We start from the raw sequence: 18,209 nt of genomic DNA, 5'->3' as shown, positions 1-18,209 counted from the left end.
GGTCTGTTTTTGCCTGTTCCGAACCCGTTTTTGAGGGGCTCCCAAACTCCCCATCAAAGGGCTCATTAGAGGATTGGTGTCTTCACACCCAGAGGATTCCCAGCCTCAGCTCTCTGAATGACACCTGCCATCACCACCTTAATATTCTTCCAGCTGCCAGCCGGGATTTGCAGCAGTCTTTTCTGCTTGGTTTAGGGTTAGTCTGTAAATTGCGGCTAAGATGTTAATTTGTGTGAAAACCTGGAGAAATTGGAAAACTTGTTTGGTGTTACCTTTGCTTGATATCCGCTCAAAAGTAGAAGTAGAAATAACTTATAACATTATTAGCACTTGCTCCCCAATTATTAAGTAAATCTTTAAGAGACAATGAATATCAAATAAATAACAGAATTTACAGGAGAAAAAGTGACAAAAGTCCCCTGGGGATCAGATTTGACCACTTTTTCTTTTGTTACATGTGCTTCTGACGGTTCTGTTTGTTTGGTAAGTTTTGGTAGACTAGACTTTTCCAGATGTATTCATCGTTTTGTGAATAGTGAATTTTGTAAAATTAGGACATTAAAAGATAACTAAAACTTGAGCATTAACAGTGATTCTTTTTTCTGAATCTTTAGAGAGAAGATTTATTTTTTAACTTCTGGTAAATCGTATCCTGTACAACCCAGGTTAGGACTGCACAGCCGCGGTTAAAATCTGAACCTTTATTTCTTCCTTGCCTATGGCTAACATTAGTAAGACTATTGTGATGTGAGCACCTGGGAGCAAGAAAAACAGAGGGAGTGATGAAGCACAAATCAAATGAATCTGGCATTTCTCCCAACTGCTGGAGAACAATAGCAGTTAGAACTTTAATTACCATACAGTTACAGCCATCATAGATTAGGTTGATATACTGTCTACTGTCAGAAATGGCTTTTTCAAAACAGGAATAAGAATACATGTATTTATTTTAAGCCCCTCGCGATATAGCCCTCTTCCAGAGGGTGGGAGGTGGGTAGCTAGGAAGCTAATGGAGAAGACAGAGTATAATTTGTTGTTTTTAGCAGAAAGTTTTAATTGTTTATTGCTTATTACATTCCAAGAATTAATGAGACTCAGGGCAATGTAGAACTCTTCAAAACTTGGGATAAAGCAATATTTTTCATTATGTTGAGGCTGAGTTTTAGAAAACACATATATTTGTAAGACATGGCATTTTAATGCAAATCAGATGTATTGCCAAGTCCATGGGATGACCGAACTTTCCTAGCACTGTTTACACTCAGTCTGTCCAGAGATAACAAGCTTTTCTTAAAGTAAATTTTTTCACTTTGCTAAACAGTGGTCCTAAGAGTTCTGAACCAGTGGTTGTATGTTTTCAGGATATGAAGAAACCTAGATTCATGGCTGATCTCACAGATTGTCTTCAGTTTTAGATTTAGTGTGTAGTGAGACTGCCAGTCTCTTCAAGGTGACAGTGACCCGTCTTTTTGTAAATTTTGGATTTTGAAAAAATCTAAAAATGACTTTATATTTAACTGAAGAAAACAAATGGGTTGGTTATAGGAATACTGAATCCAACTGAAGTACAGTGGTTCTGAATTTGAAGTTAAAGGAGAATGGGGTAGGTTGCATTTATTTAGATTAGCTACTCTGTAATTATATCTTGGAAGTTTTATGCAGGAAATGAATTTTGGTAGTTCTGGGACATTAGACTTAAACCTGGATCTTATGATAGATCCATATCAGGTTGTTAATGGGAATTTTGTGATTGTGTCCGCAAAGATTTTACATACCCACTGGACCATTGGACAGGTCTTACTGGTTGGGATTACGATCTTTCTGATTTCTTTCAGTTTCTTCTCAAACTGTACTATATTCCATGAATCTTAAAAGCACATTTCCACTCCCATTTAAATATCTTTTAAATTGGCATGCATTTTACAATTGATTGAATGTCAGTTGAATGCAATTAGGCAGCATTATTTTCTTTTTTAGTAGCATATAAAATTATCTTGCATCTTATTGATGGTGTCTTAGACTTGGTGAAATATGATATTTATAAAAATATGCCCCTATAGTACACATAAAAAGATGCATCATTTTTTTTCTTCTTCTTTGTACTCTGTTGGGCTGCAGTAGGAATTCCAGCCTTTGAACCACTAATAAACGTAGATGAATTTAATTTTTTTTTTTTTGAATGGGTAATCCCTCTAGGAACCTCATAAGTTGAGAGTTCTGTAAGTTGCATAAGCCCATAGCGATATGAGTATACTGCAAACATTCCTCATGAAAAACCTGCAGAGTGGGGTAAAAATGAAGAAGCATGTTCTCACAAAAGGAAAATTTTGTTTTTTAAAGTAATAAAATAAATAGAAGCAAGCATCTCTGAGTAAAACCTTTTCAGAATATTTCACAAATTATATTGGCACTTTCAAGAAAATTCATGAAATTTCACTAAGGTAGGAAGGTAGTTACAAACCTTCTTGCTAGATTTATAAGCTGTTTATATTCATTCTTTTTCTTGGGGAGGAGAGCTGGGTAGGGAGTGGTAGAAGAAAGGCCATCAAAGTTATTGTCATGTTTCGGTAAAATGAATCACTATTAGATTGTTTTAGGGTTTAAGAAGACCTAGTATTAATTTTTCTTAAGATTTTGCATTTTTGTAATACTTTACAAAAAACTTTCTAGCCAGATGCAAAAATGGAAAGTATTTGCTTATGAATACCCAAATGGGTGTGAATGTTGAGAAGAATAAGGTTTTAGGGCAGAAAACATTCTTTTTCCTGGCTCAAGTGAGAGAACTGTCAGTTGAGAAGTTATTTGCTTTTTAGATGTGTTACCCATATGTAAAATCATTAAGGCATTATTTTTACACATTCCTCGAGGGTTGAAATTTTGCCCCTGACACTTTTGCAAAAGTTGGGATTGAAAAACTATAAAATATCTTGAGTAAATCAGACTTGCCATTTAATGCCTGACTATTCTGTTACAAAAACCTTTGGGTTATAGTTACAGATAATGAGACTATTTCATATGAAGTGAACTTTATGTTATGATTTCATATGACAGTACACACACACATAAAACATAAACTAAAAACATATAACTATAATATCTAAATGATTTCGTATAACAAAGTTACTCATAGCATATAAATGTGAAAATATAAATATTTAAATAGTGACTAGTGGTGATTCGAATATCAGTGATCTCAATAACCTGGTACAATTCAGAATGAAAAAACAGTGAAATCATGATCTCCTTTAGGTTTAAATTTGGCAGAACCCTGTTGTTCAGGCTCTGCCTAACTGCAATGAGTTGAGTTCCCAACTGCAAAGGCCCATGGGTCATTAGAGGCATGGAAGACTCAGTGATTCATCCGCATTGGTCATCTGGCCATAGTATGGGGTAGAGGCTGGTGGTCTTGTGTCTGCCTGAACTTGACCGTGAGTAGATCAGGGCAATGATGATTCTTGTGCTTATAGAGTGATGAAATATAACGTCTGTAGAACCTAATTTAAAAAAGAGCCATAGACAAGGTAGATTGTTAGAATGGCCCAGGAGGATGTGGTTGGAAGCCATGTCATAGAAGGAGAGGGTAAAGAAATTCCAAGTGTTTTTGTCTGTAGAAGAGGAGGCCTGATGAAATTTAACTCCTCCAGTATCTGAAGGATTGTTTTATGGGATTGAGGTTGCATATAGTCTGTCTGGCTCTTAGAAACAGAATTCAGATTTCTGCTTATTAGAATGGAAGACGCTTTATCAATTAAGATTGCTAAAAAATGGAGTTTGCTGCATTTCGAGAAAGTGAACTCTACATAGCTTGAAGTATTCTGGCCACTTGCTAGAGATTTTGTTCAGCAGTTCAAGCCTTAAATGGGGAATTGCACTGGATGACAGATCCTTTCCCACCCCCAAGGGAATTCTGACTCTTGTCTGTCAGCTAGAAACGTTTATGAAGATTTTATCAACTGCTCTACCTGTTTACATCTTCTTAGATGCATAGTGTTTCATATTAAACTGTCACTGGTGGCCAGTAATCATATAAATGCGATAATTGCATAGACTGCTTCTTAATAGAGTGCTTATTATTCTATATTATTTAAAATCCTATGATCATTTTGTTGTTGCCATGGAACTATAATAACAGTTGCTTTATTATGACTAAAGCTGGAGGGCTATTTTTAGCCAAATTATAGTCATCTTTGTTAGTTGAAATATATTCAATTAAATACCCATTAATAGGATAAAATTGTCTTTTTTCCCCTCTTCACTTTAAACATTGTGCTGAAATTAAGACTCAGCTAATTTGACTTACAAGTCAGTACAAATGAGATGTGCTTCAAGAATCTTGAATATGCTTATTTTTTTCTCCCTTTTGCTTATTTTTTTTGTGTCCTTTCTAGGTTGTTATTCCTCTGACTGGTCCATAGAACACCGATATCAACGTCAGTGGGGTTTGTGGTTGGGGAGGTGAGGAAGAGAAAGGTTCCAGCCTGTGAAAAAGAAACAGATTCCAGAGGCCTGCAAATCTACATTTTTGAAAGGCCTCAGAGATTCTAATGTAACTCACATTTGAGGCTCACAGCTGGAAGGATTTTGGGGATTGTTAACAGCTGTTTGGTAGAATCGGCAAGCACAGACCTAAGTGACACCAACGGCACGCAGCATGTCGCTGTAGAAGGAAGCACAGAAGTCATCAGGTTTCTTTTCTTTTGCTTTGCATTTGAGGCAGTTAGTGGGGACAGTTGAGTGACTTGCCCAAGGCCCCGCAGATTGGATCTCATATCTCCACTGAGCTCCTGTTGGTTTTGTTGGGGTGGGGTGAAGAGAAGAGCTTTCAAAAATACCATTTGAAAGCTGAAATGGACCAGTGACCAGCCTTTAGATTCCTGTGATCCTTTTTATGAGTTGCCATTTTGAATATCATGGGTAGTGGTCGTCACAGACCTTTTAATGCATCACATTGAATTGGAAAACAATTCAGCCAAGATTAATTGGATCCATGTATTTTCAGGTGTGGTTTTTCTGCCTCGTTTGTAGTTTGCCCCCCAATCCACCAGATTATTTCCTCTTCCTGCCTTTTTTTCTTCCTCCTCCTTCCGTGTTAGGTATCTGTCCAGTTCCTCCCCTCTTTTCAAAGAGAAGCTTAACTTTCTGCCCCAAACCATTCTTTCTCCTTATTAAATTCCACTCTTCACTTTGTTCTAGCAACAGATTACCTAACAGACCTGACCTTATATCTGTGGCCAGGAAATTTTGAATCAAATATTTTGATACTGTTTTACTCTTCTAACTTGGTAGGTATGAGGCTGAAGGCTTGTCTCCTTGGAACTCAGGACGTGCACATATGCACATGGAGATGGTTTTATAGCTGAAATCAGGAGGAAGAGAAGTCACCAGACACAATGGTTTCTCAAAGGCAGTGATGGAGATAAGGAGATGAAAAAGATACAGGTTCACGTCTTCTTGTGCTTACAGTTTAGTCGGAGGAGGGATGTCTGGAAAGGGAGGGGGGTGTAATCTGAACATTTTGCCTTGAGGGGGTTTATGAGTTGATCATGTTTGTGTATCATGCGTATCTGTTCGTGGTTATGCTCTTGTTTAACCATTGATAGGACTATATGTGAAAGTCTCGTTGTGATGTACTGTTGTTGTTTTTATTGAACACGTTGATAATTTTGCCCTCTCCGCTTCTTACCTATCCTAATATGGCCATTCCTGATGAGCAAACTGAAGATTGGTAGTTGTCTAGATGAGGTAACTTTAAAATTTATCCATTCTCTGGAAAAGCTTGAGGTTTTTTTCAGCTCAGGAAAAACAGCAGTGAACCAGCTAAGAGATCTTTCTGGTAACCTATTCCCCAAGGGAGGACCCTCCATTTTCATTTGTCTCAGGCCCTCTTAGTCAATGGAGGGCTGATGTTTGAAAGTGACATTGTAGCCTGTTTAGTAAAGTTGTTTCTGTGGAACCAGTTGCCAGGATTAGAAAGCATCTACGCCATAAAGCAGTCCACTGTCCCTTGAACAATAACTGTGTCAGGTCATTTTTATGGTTGAGAAAATAGCCTGCCAGCGTGACCCAGCCTTCCCGAAGTTACTTGGAGGTGTTTACTGACCGCCTTTGATCAGACTTCAAATGCAAATGGGGGGGCGGGGGTCTCACCTATTTGTAGTTGTTGTTTACTGTCAGTCCTTAGCCTGCCCTTTGTTTTTCGAGTACAAACAAAAGAGTAAAAGCAACAGGCTGTGTAAACATGGCGGGTCTATAGGAATTCTCATTTACTTCCCTGGCCGCCTCTGTGTGGTTTGGGTAAGGCAGACATTAAAACTATAAATTGAAGTAGTCATCTCAAAGCCCGTTATTAAGTCTCAGCCACTGGACAATTTAGAGAATTTTTATTAGTAATCAAAACGCTTTTGTAAAATTAAGTTAATTTCAGAAGATTGCCGGTCTTCGGTTGAGAGACAGCTTCCAACCTGACATTGGGAGATTGTGAGAGAAAATGGCTTCGGGTCGATAAACTGTGATTTGTGTTTTATCCATTTCCATAATAACTATTGGTTTTCTTTAGTAGTTCTATTTCATGAATCCCAGACATTTCTCTCTTGTCTTTGGATTTGAGGTACCTGAGTTAAAAGAACTAAGCTAGTAAACCGTCTTGGGATGTTGTCAATAAAATGCCTTTAGAATGTTGTCCCAGGCTTTCTTTTATGGCGAGCACCCCCATAGGGGCAAGCTGAAGAGCCAACCCGGAGAGGTTGAAAGGGATCCTCTGTGGTTGGCTTTGTAAACCTCATTACAGCAATGGATAATTGAACTCTCCCCTCCATATACTGAGTAATGATATGTTGGTAAAGCTATACATTATCCTTATTTGTAAGTCAGCTTTCAGATGGGTGATGTTTTTAATGTTCTTTCATTTGTAACAGATGAATAATGTAAAACAGACCTTGTGAGGACTGCAATCACATATTGTTTTCTGGGTAATAATTTCAGTACTATTTTCAAACCTGCCCCTCTAGAGCGTGACCTTGGAATTGTAAAATGGAGCACAAATAACGTAGGATGTGCACATTTGCCCCTGAGGTCCTCACAAAGTTGTTATGAAAATTCTATTTGCTGTCCTGCCCTTTGCTCACTGTTATGTCCCTCCTGGGAGAAGCGGGCCTTGTGGCCAGCCAAATGGGGTGCGAGTGTGGGGGGTATGGGGAGGAAGAGTGGACAAGGTATTGTTCATCCGTGTTCCCTTTCATAACCCTTCCTGAGAGCAGAGAAAGCTGATGAGAGAATGAAGGCAACCCCTTTAAAGTACTCAGGGCCGCAGTGAATTAAGTTCTGCCCCATTCCTGCTGGCATGTCACTTAGTTGCTCTCCTGGCTTTTAATAAACAATCTTTCTTTCTGAGTCTTTCCCTACAAAATTAATAGACTTCAGTATATTTCTTTAAAAACACCAGTTTCTGTTTTATCTCAGGACATTTAAAATGAAATTTTAAATACTCTGCTCTAATACATTTTTACATTCAACAAGACTATCTGGAGAGTTCCACTGGAATTATGCTCACCTATTCTGACTCAGTTTTCCTGGTGACTCCCTCTTGAATTTGTTATTAGCTGGAATACCTGTAGTTCCTGGTCCTGATTGCTCTGTAGGAGAAAGTGTGAGGGGCTCTCTGATGCCTTGATGGGCAGAAGAGAAAACATGCTGGGAAATAGTGGCTTTTAAAGGCTTTGAAACGAAGTGCCTAATGCCCTTATTTTAATTTAGCTTCTAATATTTGCAGCGCCTTTTCTGCGTATAATATCAGAAACGCTCTCTGAGTATTATTGAGTTGTATTTGTATCATGCCTCAGAGCTTTGAAGCTTATAAAGGTCCTGGTTTAAGTATAAGTAAGCAAATCCATGGATTATCTGCTATTAAAACTTGACATTAAAAAGCAAAACACAGACTGAATCTTAGTATTCATGTAGATAAGTGTAACTGGCAGGGTGATGCTGAGTGTTTTTCATCTGCAGACTGGGCATGTTTGTTCCAAATTTGGATAGAGTGATAAAGGTTACCGTGGAGAGCAGGGCCCTGTGACCTTGGGAGATCCAGCTTCAGTGTCAGGCTAGATGTATGAACCCACTGTTTGTATTTTGTTTTGTTTTTTCCCAAAGATCAACTTCTTGAACCACTTCTCATAGGCCTTCTGTCTAATTCTTAAATCATTTCTGTTGCTGGACTAGACTTTCACCAAATGCTCCTGCTGCTTGAGGTGTCTGGACTATATGCCTGGCTCCTTGCTGAGATACACAGTGTCTGTTGCAGAAACCTCAGGCCAAAAGCAGGACACAAAGCTGGCTTGCCCCCTCCCCCATGCTCCTCTCTGCACCTGTGCATTACTCATTCTGCATGCCATTCGCTCCATAATTAAGAACAGAAATGCTTCTTCTTGTCAATGTCATTGTGTCCTTGGCATCTTGCACAGGGTCTGGCAACTAGATTGAGTTCAGCAAAGGTTTGTGGAACTGAACAAAGCAACAACCAAGAGTTCTGGAATCAGGAGTTGAAGTCTGTATTACCGGCCTGTCTCGTAGTACCCAATATCTTTGACAGTCTTACAGCTCGTATTCCTGTAGTCCTGAATTTAAATCAAGTTCTTTTTAAAACTGTGTTAGGCCATCATGCCTGTTGTGAATGGATTCGCCAGCTTCCTTTACCATTCATTACCAGTCGCTGAGAGTTTTAAATATGCTCCTCGTCCCCACCCCATGGATAATTTTTATTGTCCAGCTCCAGAGCTCTTGGCCTCTCACGAAACAATTGCTGTGTATTTATGTAGTAGTTTGTTAGTAACAGATCTGTTGTAAAATCCTCTGTGTGGCTTTTAATTCTTTACAGCATCTTGCACAATAAATATTTATTGAATTGAATTCAATAAAATATGAACTTATATGAGTACTCCATAATCACACAGTAATTATATAGATTTCATTAACATTTAAACCTTAGAACAACGATGAAGTAGTTTGGGTAGAGATCTCAGTTTTATTGAAACTGAGGAAAATTGGGATTCATGACGTTTAGCCTTATGTGAGAATTAAACCGTTGTCTCCCGACTCCTGGTGCCCTTGTAACAGCTAAGGAGCAAAACAAGTTCAAAGAGGAATATTTGGAAAGAAAAGACTTGCGCTTCAAATTGGCAAAACAGATTTCTTAACTGATGCAGCGCCTCCTTGTGTGTTGAAATGGTTAAGTGATAAGATGGTGGTGACCCATTATTGATGAAGTCTGTCAGTGACTCAGTTTTGGTTCTTGGTAGTGGTTTGCTTCAGGAAGATTTCAGCAGAAACGTTTAGTCATTGGACAATTTGTTGTTATGATCACTTGCTACTTTTAAGGACAATGGCTGAGCCAGACTAGAAATTCCTGTAATAGAGCTGATGTCAGAGACATGTAGAGGATTGACTTTCAGAAAACAAGGGCTGATCCTTTGATTTAGATAGAGCTGTCGCAGGACATTTAGAATGTTAGGCACACCCAACTGTCTAAGGATTCCTAGAAATTAGGGAAAGATAACAGGTAATTTTGGGAGAGGTAGAGGGCTAGGATTAGGGATGGGGAAGTAGATAACTATGGGAAAGCAGCCATCCTTTTTCTTATTAGGTCCCTGTTTCTTAATTGTAATTCGTGTGTCTTAAATGCATTACATTTTTAAAAGAAGGATATTATTTCCAAGCTACAAGATGGGGACATGTTTTCAGAAGAGAAAACGTGAAGAACAAAACAACTAACTTGCTCATTTGAGAAACTATGTAATTCTTCATTTGTCTCTGTGGTAAATGATTACTCTCTATTAACCTCTTGGTTCATATAGTATTTTTCTTCTTATGGCACAGTGTTAAAGTTGTTTTTAAATACCATTATTTGACAAGGCACTGTGCTAGGTACTTTATATGCATTACATTTTCCAGTCCTCAGAACAACCCTTGACAGTAGCTCTGGTCATCCCTTTTTTGTAGGTTGAAAAGTGCTGATTGGTCAGAGAGATTTTAGGTAACTTGCCCAAGGTGGTGCTAGTAAGTGGTAGAGCGCGCATGCACACCCAGGCCTCCCTAGCGCCCAGGCTTTTGTTCTTTGCAGTGCTCAGATTCTGCTCTTCGCAGCCTTTTCCTCTCTGGCAGGATGCATTCGGGAAGAAGTTGTAGTTACAGGTTGGAGAGACCAGTATATCTGAGCCGGAGAAATGTGCCATCTATACCTGGCTCTGTGTGAAAATTACCCCTCGAGAGAAAGTGACTTTGCAGCAGCCTTTTAAGGAGCAACAAATCTTACTCCTGAAGGAAAGTAAAATTAGAAACTACGTTGGGCTAAAAACTAGAAGAACTGAATTCTAGACCCTGTTGTTCCATCACCTGCCTGCTGCTCAGTTTGCTTCTGTGCCTCAGTTTCTTTATTTGTAAAACAGTGAGACCTCTGCTAAATCCTAAGGGCCTTTTAATTACTCATTTCTGTAATTACTACGTGTCCACAGGACGATAATCTTTTAAAATCTTGCTAAATTTAGACAGTGCCTGAAGTGCTTCCTTATGTTTGTTTGTTTATATGTTTGTATCCTCATAATGAGACTGTCAGTCCTTCGAGGATAGAGAATGGGTCTTACTGGTCTTCGCATAGCACAGTGTCTAGAAATAGCATCCTCCCAGATATGAATGTGGAAGGAATGAGGATGTGCTCTAGGAGATTTAGACTCTGTTGCTTTTTGGTAGATTATTAGTAACTCCAGTTTTACTGTCTTACATTTCTTTAGTTATTGCTCATCTTTTTTTCTTTTTTTAATAATTTTATTGAGGTGAAATGCACATAACTAAATTAACTATTTTAATTCGCTGGCATTTAGTACATTCACAGTGTTGTGCAATCACTATTTCTATCTAGTTCTGAAACATTTTCATCCTTCCAAAAGGAAACCCTGCACCCCTTAGGCAGTTGCTACCCAAATCCCTCCCACTCCTTAGCCCTTGGAAACCACAGGTCTGAGTTCTGTCTTTTTTGACTTTTTGACTTTTTTTATTCTGGTTATTTCATGTAAAGGGAATCACACACTATGTGACCTTTTGTGTCTGGCTTCTTTTACTTAGCATAATGTTTGCAAGGTTCATCCATGTTGTAGCATAAATCAGTACTTTATTTGTATTTAAGGCTGAGTAATATTCCATTGTTTGTATTATATCACATTTTATTTATCCCTTCATCCCCTAATGGACATTTTGGCTGTCTCCACCTCTTGGCTGTTGTGAATAGTGCTGCTGTGAACGTATGTGTGCGTGTATTTGCTTGAGTCCCAGTTTTCGATTCTTCTGGGTATATACCTAGGAGTGGAATTGCTAGGTTATATGCTAATTTTATGTTTAGCTTTTTGAGGAAGCACCAAACTGTTTTCCACAGCAGCTGTACCATTTTACATTCCTACTAGCAATTGCACAGGGTTCCAATCTCTCCACATCCTTACCAACACTTATTTTCCGTTTTTCTGAGAATAGCCATCATAGTGGGTGTGAAGTGATACCTCATTGTGGTTTTGATTTGCATTTCCCTACTGACTAATGATGTTGAGCATCTTCTCCTGTGCTTCTTGGCTCTTTGTATATCTTCTTTGGTGAAATGTCTATTCAAGCCATTTGCCCATTTTTAAGTTGGGTTGTTTGTCTTTTTGTCGAGTTGTGAGAATTCTTTATATATTCGGGATGTAGGTCCCGTATCAGATTTATGGTTTGTTGATATTTTTTTTCCATTCTATAGGTTGTCTGTTCACTCTGTTAATAATGTCCTTGATGCACAAAAGTCTTTGGTTTTTTGTGAAAGACTTTTATGAAGTCCAGTTTATTTTTTTGTTGTTGTTGCTTGTGCTTTTGTTGTTATATTTAAGAATCTATTGCCAAATACAACATCATGAAAATATACCTGTGTTTTCTTTTAAGAGTTTTATGATTTTAACTCTTATATTTAGGTCTATGATCCATTTCGAGTTTATTTTTGTATATGATGTCGGGTAGGGATCTAAGTTTATTCTTCTTGTTTGGGGCCTCTTGCAATTCTGTATGAATTTGAGGATTGGCTTTTCCATGTCTGCCAGAAAGGCCATTGGAATTTTGATAGAGATTACAATGACTTTGTAGATAGCATGAATAGTATTGCCATCTTAACAATATTAAGTCTTCCATTCCATGTCTTTATTTAGGTGTTCTTTAGTTCCATTTATTTAGGTCCTCTTTAATTTCTTTTAGCAATGTTTTGTAGTTTGTGTACAAGTCTTTCACCCCCTTGGTTAAGTTTATTCCTAGGTATTTTATTCTTTTGGATGCTGTTGTAAATGGAATTGTTTTCGTATTTTCCTTTTCAGATTGGTCATTGCTGGTTTATGGAAACACAATTGTCTTATGTGTTGCTATTGTACCCTACAAATTTGCTGAATTCATTTATTAGCTCTAGTAGGGTTTTTTGTGGAATCTTCGGGATTTTCTATGCATAGGATTATGTCATCTGCAAATAGATATAGTTTTACTTCTTCCTTGCTAATTTGGGTGTCTTTTTTTTTGTTAGCCTAATTGTTCTGGCTACAGCTTCCAGTACAGTGTTGAATAGCGGTGGTGAAAGTGGGTATCCTTGTCTTGTTCCTAACGTTAGAGGGAAAGCTTTCAGTCTTTAACCATTGCGTATGATGTTAGCTGTGGATGCTTATTGTCTTTTAACCCACGAAGTCAGAGGTTATCAAAGTGTCCAGGTTACTCCTGGACAGCTGCAGCTGTACCACCTGAGAACTTGTTAGACCTGCTGACTCTTGGGACCCACCCCAAACCTTCTGATTCTGAAACTGTGGGAAGTGGAGCTTAGCAATCTGGATTTTAAGAAATGCTATGGGTGATTCTGACGCACACTAACGTTTAAGAACCTTTCCACTAAAGGTTAAGCTTCTTTGAGGTTAGGACCTGTGCTTCATTATCTTTACATTTCTTTTAGTTCTCTTTTGGGATTAATCAGTGTTGAATAATTAAGAAAAGAATGTCAGTTTTCCCTAAAGTGCCTACATAATCTCTTAGCTTGTCTCCGTGTCTTGAGTCACCATGAATAATTGGAGATTCATTATTAGACATTCACAAGATTCATCAGAAGGACTCACATTTTTTTTTTTAATAATTTTTATTTATCTATTTTTTTCCCCAAAGCCCCAGTAGATAGTTGTATGTCATAGCTGCACATCCTTCTAGTTGCTGTATGTGGGACGCGGCCTCAGCATGGCTGGAGAAGTGGTGCGTCGGTGCGTGCCCGGGATCCGAACCCGGGCCGCCAGCAGCAGAGCGCACGCACTTAACCGCTAAGCCACAGGGCCGGCCCGAAGAAGACCTCACATTTTGTATTAAATCTTAGACCCATAGCAGACAGTGCACGTATGCTTTTATTTAGAACTTTTGTTCTGATAATTATCTTCGCCATAATTACCTGCTTACCTACTAGCTGTGGCCTTATCGTTATGACTATTCCTGCCAGCAAGAATTTCTCTCTTTTGGCTATTTAGAAAGACTCGAGGGTCACTTTTATAGAGTTTATTGGATTTTATCACATCATTATTTTGCCTTTGCTTTATTTTTCTCATTAGTTTTCTTTTATCTTGCTATGTTGTGATCTTGGTCCCCTTACATCCTTTTTGAACGAGATAATGTTTAAGATAATAAGAATGTGATGTATTGCTACTAAGGACTATTGTTGAAAATAGCCATTTGGACACACAAGTACCAGTTTATAGACAAGTACAATAATAAAATTCCATATATTCACTACTTGTTTACCTGTTGGTGAATACTTAGCTTATAAAAATACCATTTAAACATGTCCAGAATTGTGGTATAATCAATTATTTATGGCTGATCTTTTTCTAAGGTTGGTTTAAATGATACTTTATAGCCTGGATTCCCATTTTCAACCATCTTCAGATATCTAAACCTCATTTGTACATTTACCTTGAGTCAGTCTAGTTAACTCTGCTCCCAGAATGGGTGAATGTTCTGAAGATAGCGTCAGAGCAAGGGTTAACTAAAATATGTGAGCTCCGGGGGATCCCTGGTAGCAGGGAAGAAGCACAGAGTGAAGCAGAATGGGCACACAGCCTTGGCGGGGGCTCAGAAGCTCTCTATGAGCATGTGTGGTCCTAAAAATACTATATTGCTGGGCTTTCCTTCAGTCTCTTTGATGTGGGAATAAATTCATAGGATCGTTGCGTGAATTACTGTTGATTGAATAATTAAGCTGCTTGCCAACCTTTCTAGTTCAAGGTTTGCTATAAGAACTAAATGAAAAATAAATTTGTTAACAAATGCTGGCAGGTTTTTAGACTATGTACTTGCATATTGCAGTTCTAATTTTTAATGATTATAAACCAATCACAGTTCTTGTTTGTGTCTCACATCTGTTCAATGAAAAAAAGAAATTCTTGACTGTTGAAATCACAGCCTAAAACCTGAAATTGATCACATTCCCAAGGCATTTTTTCATGGGGTTACTTGGCTGTTAGTGAACATTCTACTTCCAGTTCTAGAAATTGTGCATGTGACATTTTTCATCTGTCTGTGAAAGAGTTCGTGTGGTCTCTAGCAGAGTTCTTAATTAGTTTCTCAAAAAAAAACTCACTGACAGTATTTTGGAAGTATACATTTGTTTACTTTTGTTTTTAAGTTATTTAATCTTTATGTCCGTATATCTGTGTAGACCTACCTGTAATGTAACAAGAGTATTTAATTAAAGGAGGTTCTAGACACCTTAAGAGACATAAAAATTTTTTTCAAAAAGTTTAATAGTTCAGTGATTTCCCAGTATAGTCAGAGAGGAAGTTGGTTTGTTTGAGAAGATTGTGTGGCTTTTTTTTTTTTTTTCCATATAGCCAGTGTTGGTGGTTTGAACAAGAAGAGAACCATTTTTCACTATATTCTAAGGGCTATATCCTTTCAGTCTTGTGTGTCTTGAGGGTACCGATTTAAAAGAATCAAAAAGAACCTAGTAGTTCTGGAAGTTGAGGAAGATAGGTTGTGTTTTAATTAGGGAAGAGTTAGAATAATATCAGTAGGTTCTCGAATGCAGACAGTGGAGCAGAGGCAGGCAACCTCCCTGATTGGGAGATAAGTGTTTAGAGAGACAATAACTTTTCTCATACCACCATTATGAGTGGGATTTTTTTTTTTTTTTTTTTTTAACCAGCTTTTGAACTCCTGAATGCCTGTGGGTGCAGTGGTTTATTCAGAAAGGAGAGGAACCTTGGGGTTTCAAGGCACAGTTGAGTTTCGGAAGCCGTTACTGTGCATTTCACAATGCCCTTTGAAAGAGTTTTGATGACACTGACAAGAGGAAGGGGGAACAAGCGTGTTAAAGTCATTTGGCTACTTCTGAAATCAAGGGCAGGAAGAAAACATCTTCTGGCTGTGAATCACTTGTCCTACGTCCTTTAAAGCATTTTATACAAATGACTAATAGTTTTAGGGGTCATGCCTGGGGTTAAGAGACTGCCTGGTATACATTTTTGTGATTAGAAAGCAATACTTTATTGAGGTAGTAGCATTTCTATTCACACTCAGCACTGTGAAATATTTGGTAGGTGAAATATTTGATATTTATCTGATGAGGAAGGTTTGCCTCTTAAGTCAATGTTGTACAAAGTGTATACTTGTTGATTTTATGTGGTACAGGGACATATACTATTAAAGAAATCAGTACTTACAATGTAATTATAACAAACAAAAAGCAATAAATGACTTTTTTTAAAAATTGAAGATTGCTAACATTTTGATGAGTGATTATTGTGCGATGTACTGCTCTAAGTGCTTTTGTATGTATTATTGAATTTAAGCCTAAAACCCAACTCTGTGAAGTAGGAATTGTTATTCTCATTTATAACTGTCGAGAATTGAGGCTCAGAAAGGCTAAGTGCATTGTCCAGAGTCACCCAGCCAGTGTGAATAGTGAGCTGGGGAATGAAACCAGGCAGAGGCCATGCTCTTAACACCTGCTTATAGAGCCAAGGATGTTGACCGTTGGCTTTCACATAGTGCTCAGGCTAAGGCTGAAATAGTTGTCTATGATTTTTTTCTTTCTTTAGGGATTTAATTCAAATAAAAATATTTAGTGAGTACTTAAATGTCTTGATGGCTTTGGCAAAAATGCTGAAGCTGATGAGAAAGATGGATTTGGAAGATGGATTGGAAAGTGCCTTCAGTGATTGGTGGATGTATTAGTTTAAATCAGAAATAGAATGGGGTCTTGCAGTTACCCATTCTTATGCCATTGTCATGTTCTGTTTTAGATGATTATCACTGTGTTAGCATGTGAGAGACTACTGTGGTTTTGTACGTGTTTAGAGATTATCAAATAGTTTTGTGATTTGGTATATTATTGTTGATGAAGTTGCAGTGAGCTCTAGTCATATGGGATGTTACATGTATATATTAGCATGTTTTCTGCCCTGCTCCTATGTTTTTTTCCCATACTTGCAGACCTGTCATGCGCACCCCAGTGTTCTTGTCCCTCCACACCCTCCACTGGTCCTCTCCTGTGAAGTAGTTCAACACTGCTTTGTACTGTGGAAAGGTGCATTATGCTTACATGTAAATGCAGCACTGGGTGGCAGGGTCTGTCTTCTTTTGCCAAGAAAAGTGTTGTATTTTTCTTGGTTTTTGATACAGCTGAGCAATTTTCATTGCCGGCAGCACCATACACATTAGGAGAAAGCAAATAAACAACACAAGGCACTTGGAGCCAGGAAGTCGCATCTCAGACCAGAAACACAGCTTGGGATTGACATTTGGGAGGTGGGTTGCTACATAGGGGAGCCAGCTACCAAACAGAAGAATAGTGAGAGGAGGTTCTTGCACTTGTAGGGAAACCATTTAATCATAGGATCTTTGGAAGGGTGTCAGAAGTTGATCTTGATGTTATGACGATCAGTTTCTTTGTAATTAAATATTAACTCAATCTATGTCTTAGGTAACTGAGTGTTGCCTTGCCATTCTTGTTTGCCTTAGACGTGTGATTAACATTCGTGAACTTAATATTTTGAAACTAACCTTTTGTTAATTGAATGCTTTACTTGGAAATAATCTAAGTAAATTTTGCATGAGTATTCCTAATAGTGCCTAGATTTTAAATATGATCTGTTTTTTCCCTGTCTTATAAGAGAGACATACCAAGTTCAATATTTTAAAGGTTTCTTCTATTTCAAAATAATGGCATGTAATAGTAAATTATTGAAAATAATAATTTAATAATTGAAATGAAAATTATAAACCCAAAGCCTATAGGAGCTTTTTAAACTAGAGGAGATCAGCTCATTTAAAAATTTATTTGTTTAGGGATTTATTAATAATACATTCTTTTAAAGTCAAAAAAAAAAAAAGAACCTTTTTGCTCCACTTTGTTAGACTACTCTTAACTGAGCAGCCTTGGTTTATGGAACTTGAGGCTTTGGGAATTATTAAATATTTATAAAGATACTCATAGCTTTTTTTGTTTTCCCTTGACTTATATACCTGAAGAATTCCTTTTTATCCATGATTTCGGGTTTAAGGCACAGTATACCAATTATTGAAGAGAAAATAGTCAAGAGTGATTAATTCTTTTCAGTTTTGATAATATTTTAAAAATAATCAGTGATTATTTGGAATAATGTGTATTTCTTCAACTGCTAATATGTTACTCCTGCCTCTTTTAGGACCTGCTGAAGTTCCCATGATGTCACCCAATGGGTCCATTCCTCCCATCCATGTGCCTCCAGGTTACATCTCACAGGTAAACCATTTGGACTTTTTCACTCACTATGGGCATTGTCATTATTCCGAGAGGATATACGTTGAGGCTTCAGAAACGTATTCTAGGATGAATTTGGTTAGGATAATGCTAGAGTTGTCATCCTTTTTGTGGAGCCACAGGCCCTTTTCTGAGTCTTGCTATTTGACTTGCCAGAGAGTCAGAGGGAGGGAAAAACAGCAGAGCTACTAGGCTGCCCTCAGCCAAGGTGAGTTTCACACTTGATCATTTGATTTTGATTCCTTCATGGAGTCTGCTGCCTTAGACGTTTCCTTCCATCTGTACCACAATTTGCTGGGGGAAAAATTCAGAGACTTATTAGTAAAAATATCAAAGGAGACATTGTTAACATAAGTAGGGCCTGCCCTCTGTTATGGGAATCCCATTCGTCCAT

At 37.9% G+C, this 18,209-nt stretch overlaps 1 protein-coding gene across 6 annotated transcripts in view; it reads left to right on the top strand.

Moving 5' to 3' along the window:
* FNDC3B (fibronectin type III domain containing 3B) overlaps window positions 1-18,209 on the top strand; it is a 332,852-nt gene that overhangs the window by 156,531 nt on the left and 158,112 nt on the right. For all 6 annotated transcript variants that reach the window (XM_087440025.1, XM_087440022.1, XM_004424734.3 and 3 more), the window contains exon 4: window positions 17,721-17,797. In XM_087440025.1, coding sequence (XP_087296151.1) covers window positions 17,721-17,797 — 77 coding nt within the window. The remainder of the gene's footprint in view (window positions 1-17,720; window positions 17,798-18,209) is intronic.

The sequence above is a fragment of the Ceratotherium simum genome, chromosome 15, assembly GCF_057802395.1.
Source record: "Ceratotherium simum simum isolate JZ-2026a chromosome 15, ASM5780239v1, whole genome shotgun sequence".
NCBI lineage: Eukaryota > Metazoa > Chordata > Mammalia > Perissodactyla > Rhinocerotidae > Ceratotherium > Ceratotherium simum.
Note: the sequence above shows the minus strand (reverse complement) of the source record. Positions and strands in the feature narration are given on the sequence as shown.